General features: G+C 40.5%; 2 protein-coding genes across 8 annotated transcripts in view; one reads left to right on the top strand and one right to left on the bottom strand.

The window, feature by feature from the left end:
- The window catches only part of GMF (Glia maturation factor), a 29,632-nt gene extending 27,834 nt beyond the window's left edge, over positions 1-1,798 (bottom strand). The window contains exon 1 of the mRNA XM_067128769.1: positions 1,658-1,798. Within this exon, the coding sequence (XP_066984870.1) occupies positions 1,658-1,660 (3 nt within the window). The 5' untranslated portion in view covers positions 1,661-1,798. The remainder of the gene's footprint in view (positions 1-1,657) is intronic.
- An 8,212-nt stretch (positions 1,799-10,010) lies between these two features.
- The window catches only part of Idh3b (isocitrate dehydrogenase [NAD] subunit beta, mitochondrial), a 45,939-nt gene continuing 43,945 nt past the window's right edge, over positions 10,011-12,004 (top strand). For 4 of the 7 annotated variants that reach the window (XM_067128766.1, XM_067128765.1, XM_067128763.1 and 1 more), the window contains exon 1: positions 10,012-10,128. In XM_067128766.1, the coding sequence (XP_066984867.1) occupies positions 10,084-10,128 (45 nt within the window). In that variant the 5' untranslated portion in view covers positions 10,012-10,083. Of the gene's footprint in view, positions 10,129-12,004 lie in introns of all 7 variants that reach the window. The other 3 variants (XM_067128767.1, XM_067128762.1, XM_067128764.1) reach the window with 2 other exon arrangements.

The following is a 12,004-nucleotide window of genomic DNA, read 5'->3' as shown; positions in this document are numbered from 1 at the left end:
TATTTTATTTATGGACATTAATAATGTAGCGTATTTTAACTTGGTTCACTATGTTAAGGAAGTGTTTTGTAGTATTTCTGTATAATATTATCTGTCCAAATGCCTAGTTCTTATAAAAATCAAGAAAAACGTTAGCGAGTTCACCTGAAAAAGTTGAAGTCCAATGTTATTCTTTTCATGGGCACGGGCAGCTCTGTAAATCTCATTCTACTAGGTAGAAGCTTCGTAAATCTCATTCTAGTAGGTGGTAAATTTATCTTCTCAACACGCATAGAACCCATCTGTTTTGGTTGTTGGCTCCACCTTTCAACTTCTGTTATTGGAAGTAATTTTATGACGTCTTAATATTTGCCTTCTACACCAATCATCAGTATCCTGAGTTTGTTCATTTGTTTATTTGTTATCGACAACCACTCAAATCACCTGTTTCATCTCTTGTCGCTTAACTCTTATTGATTTCAGCCAATAACAAACGTTTTTGGAATTACGTAATACTTTTGACGTTTTGCCATTCGAAGACAGGTGCTTCAGGCCACTGTTTCGACAATTAGCCAATCTACAACTGCCATCTGCAAACATACCTGATTCTCTCCAAAATGCTATGGTTTGGTTGGTCCTCGTTAAAGAGATGATGACGTCAATTGTCACACTTTATGTAACTGGCTGTCAATTTATGACGTTTTCATTGTTAACCAATCAGAAAACAATACGGTTCCAACAGACCAAGGATTTTCTTTTCCGCCATCAGTTTAAAGGTATGGATAGTGAAATTCAGTTGTGTGACTCTTGTGAGCTCGATTATTTTTGGGTAATAGGCAAATATCATGGTGGTGCATATCCCGAACATGCTCATCCAGGTGCAGATATATTCAGTGACAGGTTAGGTCAGAAAATTAAGGTTAGGTTAGTGCACAACTACAATGTGACGTGCAATAACTGGTCATATAGTGCATTTGTATGCCATTTTCTCATGTAAAATTCTTGGCTCGGGTTTTCCCATTTCAAGTGTTTTTATGTATTTCGAATTCAGTGTATAGCTGTATACCGGTCCATTTTTATATGTTTGAGTCTTATATTTAGGTTTTTTCCTCCATTTTGCCCTGTTTTTACCTACTTTGTCTCCCCCACCCAAAACCCCGCTTCCCAAGGAGAGTCCCCCAAATTGTTATCTATAGGGGGAGGGGTGGTGGAAGGATAAGTATTCATTTGCGATGGAAATAAACCTCAAAATCATTCAAATCACATCATAATACAACAGAAAAACCTATATTTTATGTTGAAAGCAATTAATGTCCATAAGTAAAATAATACCTTATTATGCAATATACGTCAAAATGGGGGGGACACATACGTCATTATGCAATATACGTCAAAATGGGGAGGAGACCCCAGAGAAGCGAATTCGTATCACGGCACGGCGCCCCTAATTGACGTTAGGTTATGAGGTTAAGCGAGGCTGCATCTCTGCTAAAATGTCTCCGAAATGCTTTGAAACCAAAGATGGACAAACCAATCTCGACACCCTTAGTAACCTTGAGCTACGGGAGACGCCTCCCCCGACTCTCACTCGCCAAAGATGTAATACTTCCTGTCCGTGTTTAAATCTGTCGCAGATCAATTTCGCGGCGATTTTACGCATTGTTTCCTCGAAACTCACCATGGTAAAAACAGCTTTTACGGGGTAAATGACGGGTCACTTCGCAAATTAGTGGGTCGTCCCTCCGAACTTGACAGAAGCGATTCGCAACAGCTGATAATTCTGACAACAAAACGTCACAGCGGTCGATTTCCGGCGAACACTTTGGCGACGGACGATCATAGATATGTTATATAATCAAATTAGTTCTGATTCTTTAGTTGCCATGTTTCTTCAATCGCACATTTAAAAGAGGAGATTGCTAAAAAGAATAGAGGTGATTTGGTCAGTTTATTACCTTTAACTAAATATGTGTATTTTTGTCCTCGGGCGCGAATATATTCCGCACAAAATATTGTTTTTTTGTTTTACTCAAGTTCGTCACTGGATGCCAGCCAGGTCATTGCTTCGGCGATCTATTTATGGTTCTCTGGGCCAACTAAACTGTTTGCTGGCATCGTAATCACTTTTACACACCCATAAACAACTAGTGAGAAGACTTCCGCTTCCGGTGCCCTCGATGCCACTGAATGAGCTATTATAAAAAAAAATTAAAAAGGATCATGATAAAGCAGTTGTTTCTTTTATCAGACATCAGTAAAATAGTTCTGAATGTTCATTGCCGTTTTCAGAATTCTCTTGTTGAAAATTCGTAATCTTATATGTTTGTTTGTTCTGGTTCCGATGCAAAACCAATAACGGTACCTGACAGGCTATATCACTTTGTCTTCCCACAGCCAATTCCTGCTCCAACATAAACCTGTTTTGTTATGTAACAAATGCGCTTTTCTCACACCCGTAACTCTGTTCAGGCTCCTTCGCCTTTTACCTCGTCAATCGAGGTTGTTCTACATTACCAAGAATAAAATATTGAAAACAAACATTTCCATTCCAAGTTAGTTAATTAACCTCGGTTTATTATGGAAGTCACTGTCTGCTCATTTTACGGGTAGCTACACTGTGGGACACATTCGTCACATTGGCACTACCTCTTTCACAAATTAGCATTGTCTCTGAGCACGAACTGTGACAAAATAGCACATGCCTATTTTCATTTCAACGTAAATTTAAAATGTTACATGGAAATTATTCACACTGAAACAGAGAGAGAGAAACAAGTCATGGGAAATAGTGATAAATAAATGATTACGAGGGAATATAATAATAAAACCGATACACTTGAAATTCGCTTATGTATTTGGAGATCAGAAGATTCCACGACTGCACTATGCAAACTATTTCACATCATTTTAATAGTAGCCAAGAAAAAATTCCAGGCAAACTGAGTTATATCAAACCTGATGCTAAAAAAAACGACAAACTGGTTGCAGCAGCAACCTGCCTAGTTGTTCGAGCAAAAGCAGCCAGGTCAGTTAAGGGAGAGTTCAGAGCATATTTGTCGTTGTGGTACATTTTATGCAACAAACACAATGAACTCGCTTTATTTAGCTAAAACACTTAGATATAATAGCTTAACGCCGTAACATTCTAAAGCATTTCCGCAAGATGCCAACTTTTTTGAGAAACAGAGGAGCAATATTAGGTACATTCTTCTCAAAAGTCAATTTCTTATAAAAAAGAATTTACACATAAGATTTTAAAATAATCGCTGCCATTTAAAGCCATGCCCTTTAAATATAAATCAGGATGAACAGACTAAGTGTCCTGGGTTGACTAACTATCATACTTTGAGTTTTAGAAGGATTAAGGTTCATGCCCAAAAGCCTAGTTCTACTCATAAATACGTGTCAGACCTATTTCAAGGATTATGCAACCGCAGACGTGAGGCGTGGAGAAGGAACAACAGTTTGTTCTCCAGACCTTGTCACATGTCACTAGTATTGGTAATAAATAGCAAAGGTTCAAGAATACCACCTTAGGGAACACCTGAAATGACATTACTAAAGCTACTATGCTGGCCACCAACACAGACCCTTTGGGTTCTTCCTACTGAAAAATCCTTTACAATTTTAATAAAATATCCACCAATTCCCAGTGATCTAAGCTCGTAGGTAAATGTTCACAAGAGTGCATCACAAGTACCAAGGCCTTTAGGGTACCCAAACTGTAATACTATTAGTAGGTTATTATCGTCAACAAGCCTACAAAGATGCCCAGAGAGCAGCTTCTCAAAAAACCTTAGAAAGAACAGGGACAATTTAAATCAGTCTATATTCAGAGGGGAATGCGAACGAGGACAAACTGAGCCACATGGGTGGTGCAGTGATGTTTCCCTTCCTGTAAAGTCCATCTAATCTTTTGGAAATAGTAGCAATCTCAGGGACAATTCAGTCAACAGTCTTTTTAACAGAGAGGGAAAGATCCTGCTAGGGTCAATGCCATATGACTGTCAAGGCCAAGAAGCAAGGTTTTGACTTCTCTAGGGCTGAGGGCCATCGAAAACAACTTAGGCTCTGGAAAGCATGGCTGAGGCAACGCCACAGACTCACTGCACTGATTGCTCACGGAGATTTGAACCAAAAGTTCAGCATTCAGTTTAGGACAATATACTGCGGTTCCAACAGCTATTGCAAGGGAAAACATGCTTGAATCAACTCCAAAGAGCTATGACTTGAGGGTAGACCACCAATTATGGTCATCACCACTTTCATTTGGCACCTTTTTGAATGGAGACAACAGTGATGTATCAGACATTTTTTGAGAGGACGACTATGTATCATCCATTGGTCGAAGGAATATATATTTTCATAATCCTGTGCATACATCCTTTTGGGTATTCTTTAGTTTCCTTAGCATGGAAGGATCAATCACTTCAGGACATTATGCTCTAGGCTAATAATAACCTCCTCATGTGTTTACGAGAGTACTCACCCCAGCTGTTATTTTGGCCCACAAGGAGAGGATCAAACTATTGAGGTACTTGGGCATTTGATAGCTGATACCCTTGCCTTCTCAAGAAATCTGTAAGAATCTTTAGTCTGTGCTGCTGCCTGTGTCTGACTGTCAGATGAAGAAAGATCAGATTTGGAGTCATCAAAGACGACATTGTATCTAGGGATGAATCTCGGTAAAGCATCCCACATGGTTATGTCCTCTCAGGACAGTCTGGAGATCCATGGAGAGAAGCTAGAGTGTGGAGAGCTTTGCAGTGCTGACAGATTCCCTGGTACCTTCCCATCTCCTCTTGGTCACAATCCATCCATATTCATACCGAATGTCGTTGTTGTTGTTTTTGATTAAGCTGGCGTTATGCCTGTTATATATTTGTTTAGTCGCTCATGATATTACGTTTTCCTTTATTTTGTTAAGTTCCATTTTCTATTATAAGAGCCTTGAATAAAGCATTGTAAAAAAGGTAGCCTGTGTTTAAATACCATCCTCCGTAGCTTAGAGGCATCTTTATTTATATCGCCTTTCACCCCCTGATGCAATGACGCCAGCACGGGCTCTTGCTCACAGAGCAGCTCGTAAGTCATTTACGATGAGTGAAATTGTAGGATATGAACATGATTATCTTTATTGTGATCTATATGGTCGTGCCAGTGAGATGGCATGGGTGAAATGAAAGGTTAACAGCAGGCGAGATTACAATCCTCTTTGAGCCTTGAGACACCTGTCATTAGGAGAGAAAGAGCGATAGTAGCCAGTCCGACTGTCGCTTGTTCAACTGAGAATTGAGTGACTCAGTGATCGCATCCAGATGCCATCCAATGATATTCATGATTTCTACTCTTGTTAGTTTTCTGTAAATGCAAACTATTGCGCCGGCTTTGTTCTGTCCGCCCTCAGATCTTGAAACCTACTGAGGCTAGAGGGCTGCAAATTGGTATGTTGATCATCCACCCTCCAATTATCGAACATACCAAATTACAGCCCCCTAGCCTCAGTAGTTTTTATTTTATTTAAAGTTAAATTTAGCCATAATCGTGCTTTTGGCAACGATATAAGATAGGCCACCACTGTTACAGTTTCATGAGTCGCGGCTCATACAGCATTATACTGAGACCACCGAGATGGATCTATTTTCGGTGGCCTTGATTATACGCTGTGCAGAAAACTCGATTGCGCCCAAGAAACTTAGGCGCATTTTTTACTTGTTTATCATTTGTTGATGCCAAAGACTCTAAACATGATTCCAGCACGATAACTACAGTCGTCATTTTGAAAAAAATTCTCCTTTGCTGGCTTTTAAGCCATGTCATTTCTATAGACGGAGCCACCTGCTTAGATGAGCCATCATTTAGCTTTGACCTAAGATGACCCGAGAACTCACAGTGGCCAGATAACTTGTCTTGGCTCTCCTGTAGGCTACCTTTACTGTGAAGACGTATGTCAGTAATTGTCTAATCTATCTGTTTTTATTGTGAACTTCATTAAACTGTCTCCAGTCTTGAAACTGATAATTTCCTGTAAAAGTTTACGACTGAATCCATCTACCCGCTTAGGGGGTTAGTGCCGTCAGTGGCCCTGGCTGCAGCCCCTGTCATTCCTTTTACTGTACCTCCGTTCTTATGATCTTTCTTCCATCTTACTTTCCTCAACCCTCTCCTGATAACTGATCCATAGTGCAACTGCTTTGAGGTTTTCCTCCTGCTTCACCTTTCAAGCTTTTACTGTCAATTTCCGTTTCAGCGCTGAATGACCTCATTGGTCCCAGTGCTTGGCCTTTGGCCTAAAGTCTATATTCAATTCAACAACCATCTACAGAATTCCAAGAGCACTCTAGCAGAAGTTTCAGGTAAAGGGATAAGTCTGGACATTGTATTGGTAGCTATCAAGTCTGCCAGCCGGTTAATGGTGTTCCCGAGGGTCTGTCTACACTATACTACTACACATTATAAACACATCTGTAGCCTTATTGCATACATATCACAGACAGGTTAAAACAAGCAAAAAATGCGCTGGAGTTTCTTCGGCACAATCGAGTTTTCTGTGCTGCTACAGCTTATCATCAAGGCCACCAAAAATAGATCTATCTTTCGGTGGTCTCGGTATAATGCTGTATGAGCCGCGACCCATGAAACTTTAAGCATGGCCTGGTGGTGGCCTGGCCTATATCGTTGCCAGAAGCACGATCATGGCTGACATTAACCTTAAATAAAAAAAAACTACTGAGGCTAGAGGGCTGCAATTTGGTATGTTTGATGATTTTAGGGTGGATGATCGACATACCAATTTGCAGCCCTCTAGCCTCAGTAGTCTTTAAGATCTAAGGTCGGACAGGAAAAAGTGTGGACGGACAGACTAAGCCGGCACAATAGTTTTCTTCTACAGAAAACTATAAAACAGTAAATGACCATCATTGTAAAACAAGTCTTGACAAATGGCAGATAATTGGATGAAACACTAATTTGGACCACCACCAAGTCTTTGACCTGTTGTTATCATGTTTTCGTTCCCCAACACCATGCAGGCTGCTACTGCAAACGGAGTGTCTTTTTCTGGCATCAGGTTTAAAGCCACTCAGTTTGGTAGAGTTTTATCTTGGCTATAACTGAAATATGGAATAGTTTGCCTTATGCAGTTGTGGAATCTTCTGATCTCCAAACATTTAAGGGAAGAGTAAATTCATTCCTGCTCTCTGCTGGCATCTAGTGAATTCAGGCATGTCGGTTTTGTCTTCTGTTCTCCCATATTTAATTATTTATTACTTTTTCATATAACTTGTCTCACTCTGCAGACTGATTCCCCTTTAGAGCTCTCTTGGATTTACAGTCTGTTGACTCTGTCCATGAGGGTTACCAGCTGAAAGAATGAAAGAAAGATAAGTCAGTTGCGCATCTGGTACAAGAATATCTGAACAAACTTTCAGTAAGTATAAATTTCATTATGCAATTGTTTCTGGCCCTAACCCCTGGGGAAAGCTGCCGACCGACGGTACTTCCTCAGAGGAGGGGATCCGGCTTCTTCGGGATGTCAGGGCAACCGATTACTGGGTTGCGGGTCATCTGCTGAGGGATTGCCGGAGAGGTCTACACTCATACCTCTACTCAGACTGTTATGGCGCCTTTCAGGCGTACTAGGGCACTCGCCCTCTCTTTTGGAAGTACCTCCCTCCTAATTAGTGAGTCTCCAGATATGAACGGTGATGTTCCCACAGAGGAAAAAATACCAAATTTTTATTTTTGTTTGTCTGTCCGCACTTTTTATTTCAGCTCTCCGATCTGAAAAACCACTGAGGCTAGAGGGCTACAAATTGGTAAGTTGATCATCCACCATAAAATGATCAAACATACCAAATTGCAGCCCTTTAGCCTCAGTAGTTTTTCAGATCTGAGAGCTGACATAAAAAGTGTAGACAGACAAACAAGGCCGGCACAATAGTTTTCTTTTGCAGAAAAATAAAAATTTGGTATTTGTTCCTATGGGGAAACATCACCCTTCATATCTGGAGACTCGCTAATGAGGAGGGAGGTACTGCCAAAAAAGGTTAAGTTTACCCATAATTGTGCTTCTGGCAACGATATAGGACAGGCCACCACCGGGCTGCGGTTAAATTTTCATGGGTCTCGTCTCATACAGCATTATACCGAGACCACTGAAAGATAGATCTATTTTCGATGGCCTTAATTATACGCTGTAGCAGCTGTACAGAAAACCTGTTATGTATTTTTCCTGGACACTGTAGAACTATCAGAGAATGCCCAGGAAAGAACACTGCAGTGGTATGGCCATGTGATGAGAAGGGAAGAGACATATGTGGGGAGGAGAGCGATGCAGACGGAGGTGCCTGGTGGGAGAGCAAGAGGAAGACAGAAGAAATATTCTGAGAAAGAAAAAGAAGAAGAATGTGTTTTTCCTGGACAAACAAACCATATAACCTTTCATACTGGAGGAAACCTCCCATGCCTACCTGCTTCTCTTGCCAGTGGTACACTCGCATGTCCTGCTAAAGATTACGGTTTTTTTTTTTTTTACGAAGATACATACAAATTTCTTTTAAAATTTGGCATATCTATACCAACAATGGTATCCTACTAATACTGGGGAGTTCTCATAACGGTTGGTAATGATATATTGATAACTTACTAAAATCAATAACATTCTTCTGAAAATAATGGTAGCCTACAGTTTAAAATGAATAGGAATTACAATGGGTATTTGCATGGTAAACTTTGAACACTTAATTATTTTTACAGTGACATCTACAAAACAGCATATTTGTGGCACAATTAAGGAAATGTGTTACTTGAAAATTCTGAACTTGGACTTCACATTGCTATATAGACCATGAACTACTAAAAGACAGAAAATCACAGCTAATTTTCTCTATCCTATTCACTGTCAATTCAACACCACCTGACATCCTCAAAAGCATAACTGACCGTTGCAAATTATTTTATACAGAGTTACCAGACAGGACTAACGGACATAAGCCTATTATAGATCAGTTGTATTCTTCACCATCTTGTAAAAGAAACGGCGACTGATTGGCAGGGCAACGACGGAATGACAGGTAAAAAAAAACATTATTTTATTCATCAAATGGTCAAATCTAGTGAGATGAATAGTGAGAGGGTAAATATTTGCCTGTTGAAAGTAAAAGATAGTTAAAAAGATTTAAAGAAGAGAGATGCCTGGGTTAATTGTACTTGGAAAACGTACATGAAATGGCAGCGTAAGGTTTGAGGAAAACTTATCTCCCTATTATTTTATAATTATGAAGGGCATGCTAGAATGATTGAAGATAAATAATCACGACTTTAAGGATTACGAGTTATTCTCATATGTTGGTAAAGTTTCTAATTACCATAATCAGAACTGAAAGGCAATAATTTATTTTATTTTTTGACGTGGAATGGTGCGAATCATTGAAGTTTAGAATTAATAAAAATGATATCAGCATACTTCTACACTTTTCTAAGTCTGAGCTTGTAGGCAGCCTGAAATATAGACAGTCCTGAGTTAGGCCTATCATTTCTGCGATAAGTGCTAATCCTTAGGCCATATTTCCGTTGGTTCCTCGTTCTTCCCTCTGCAGCTATAAACTCCCATAAATATTGCCCCAGTATCATTCTCTCCTATATATTTTTAGATCTTTTACTGACGAATTGTTGAAGTGAACCGACACCTGGGACTGGAGACCTTATAAAGGCCTCTTGTTAGGATGCCGTGTCCCCGTGTTACGCAATACACATAGAAGTTGAAAAGACAAAGAGTGCTGGTACAAAACAAGTTTTAAAAATTCACTTTAAAGATTCCTTTTAAATATTATACTATTAAATTGTTGTACGTCTTTCACATACATGGTTATATGAAATGCTGAACTCATATTTTAGTCAATTAAATTTCTGACCCGCATCTATTTCCTCTCCTAGATGGTGTTGAATCTTCGATGTAAGATAAAATTTTTTAAATTATTAGATTCAAAGAAATTTTTTTACAGCGAAATAATGAGATTTACGTAAATTCGTCTCATCTAAAAATAACGTCAGTTTCTAAATAATTTTAGACCAACGCTCTCTGTATCACTAGCAGAAAGCATCATGGCCACCGTTGCAAGGAGAGCAATAAGTGTCGGCGTCAAATCAGTAAGTAATCGATTTCAGAGTAACAAACTTTCATCCTAACGGCACGAGAATGAATGTAGATTCTGGAACTACCTTTAGAAATGGTTGGAATTGCGGTAATTGTGGGTTATCGGTCCCTATTGGAAGGTCACCTCCGACGTCCTATGATGCAACGTTGCCAACGGAACAGCTGATTTCGGCTCTTGTCTTAGACGTGTTTGATGTGATGTTCCCTTAAATTCATTAAGGCGAAAGAGAAACTGTAATTTGAGGCATGCAAGTCAGTTTATTGAGTGAATGACTTGGGTTTTAGGCGTGGCGTAATCCTCCCTAGACACCGGTACGCTAAGGTAGAATTAAGGTGGACCCAAGTTTCGGTAACCGATTCCGGCTCGAATTCGGCGACGATGTCGTCGAGAGCTCCTTCTGGGTTCGGTGACATCAGTCCGTCTCACGTGGTGCACTGTAGGTAGTAGCCTACTTGCCCCTAAAGGATGGTTATAGCCTAATAACCTAATATCCGTTTAGCCCAGCCCTCAACTGCGTCCATTTTTTTTTTAAATTACCTAATTTCTGGTTCATTTTCTTTGGTATGGCTGTCCAGCGCCTCTAACTGTAAAGTCCCTGCTGAGCGGGTTTTCTGTGGCGAACCGCCCGTTTTCTTCGGTAACGCTCCTAGGAGATTGGGTCGAGCAAAATTAGCCATATTTTTTTGAGACCCACCACCAGGTGGCAGTGGGTACCGGCGGACGGATACAACAAGATGGCGACGCAACCTGACGAAACCGACCTAACCGAACCTAGGTCGGCGTTCACCTGGCGGGGGCTTTGCCTGGACCCCACCGACCTAGGTCGCCATCAAAACTAACGAAACCAACCTAACCTAACACAGGACGGCGTGTCCTTACCTGACGGGGGCTAACCCCGGACCCCCCAGATGGGCCGTGAAATTAGTAAATATATAACTATTCGAATTGCACCATCTCACTCGAAGTCGGAATTGTCTGAGAAACCGTACTGGCGGTTTCGGTGGCTCCATTTTTCTTCGTTTTGGCGCTGGGGCACTGGCTTTCGGCAGGATCTGGACAACTGGAACTGGGGAACAGGACCTCGTGTAATTGACCAATCCGTTTGGATGGCTGCGTCCCGTGATTGTTGTGTTTGGGAACATTAGACCGCATTTTGGCGGGTGTTGAAACGGCTCTATTCAAGGGATATGCACGTTTAATTAATTCCAGAAAAGCTTTAAAGGGGCAAGGGACATTAGTTAAGTAACGTTTTTAATACAATACATAGAAAAATATGAATTATACATGGTTTTTACGGTGATTTCTAGGCAAAACATTACGTTTCAACACCCGCCATGTGGATTCTATTGTGTTTGTGTGTATGCTTGTATCGTCGGGATCAACAAAATGTAATGTGTGATTGATGTTAAGGTGTGTTTTGAAATGGTGATTTAAAGTGGTATGATTTCCAACAATCTGAAATTACCGTTGATTCTGGGTGTATGTTTTCAATTAAAATTGGAAGTAATGTTTCTGCGGATCGGTCTGGTACAACTTGAAAGAATGTTTCTTTTGTTTGCGGTCAATCCCGCCGAGAACCCAACAACCTTCGACACGTCTGCCTTTGTTGAATTTTCTCTTTCCAAATTTGATTGTCAATTTCCACGATGTGTCCTGGGCCCCGATTTTCCGGTTGTCCTGAATCAAAATATCGATACAAACTTCCCGGCAGAAATTAAACCAGTCTACTAAGGTATTGGGAGACCCAATATCCAAAGTCATCCGGACATATTTCTGGGGAAGTTCATGGATCCAGCTGTGAATCAGCACCAAAATGCTTTTGAAAGAAAGGTGGGAACCCGAAAAGAAAGAGCCAGACCGGATGGATG

This window comes from Macrobrachium rosenbergii, chromosome 27, assembly GCF_040412425.1.
Source record: "Macrobrachium rosenbergii isolate ZJJX-2024 chromosome 27, ASM4041242v1, whole genome shotgun sequence".
NCBI classification, from domain to species: domain Eukaryota; kingdom Metazoa; phylum Arthropoda; class Malacostraca; order Decapoda; family Palaemonidae; genus Macrobrachium; species Macrobrachium rosenbergii.
Note: the sequence above shows the minus strand (reverse complement) of the source record. Positions and strands in the feature narration are given on the sequence as shown.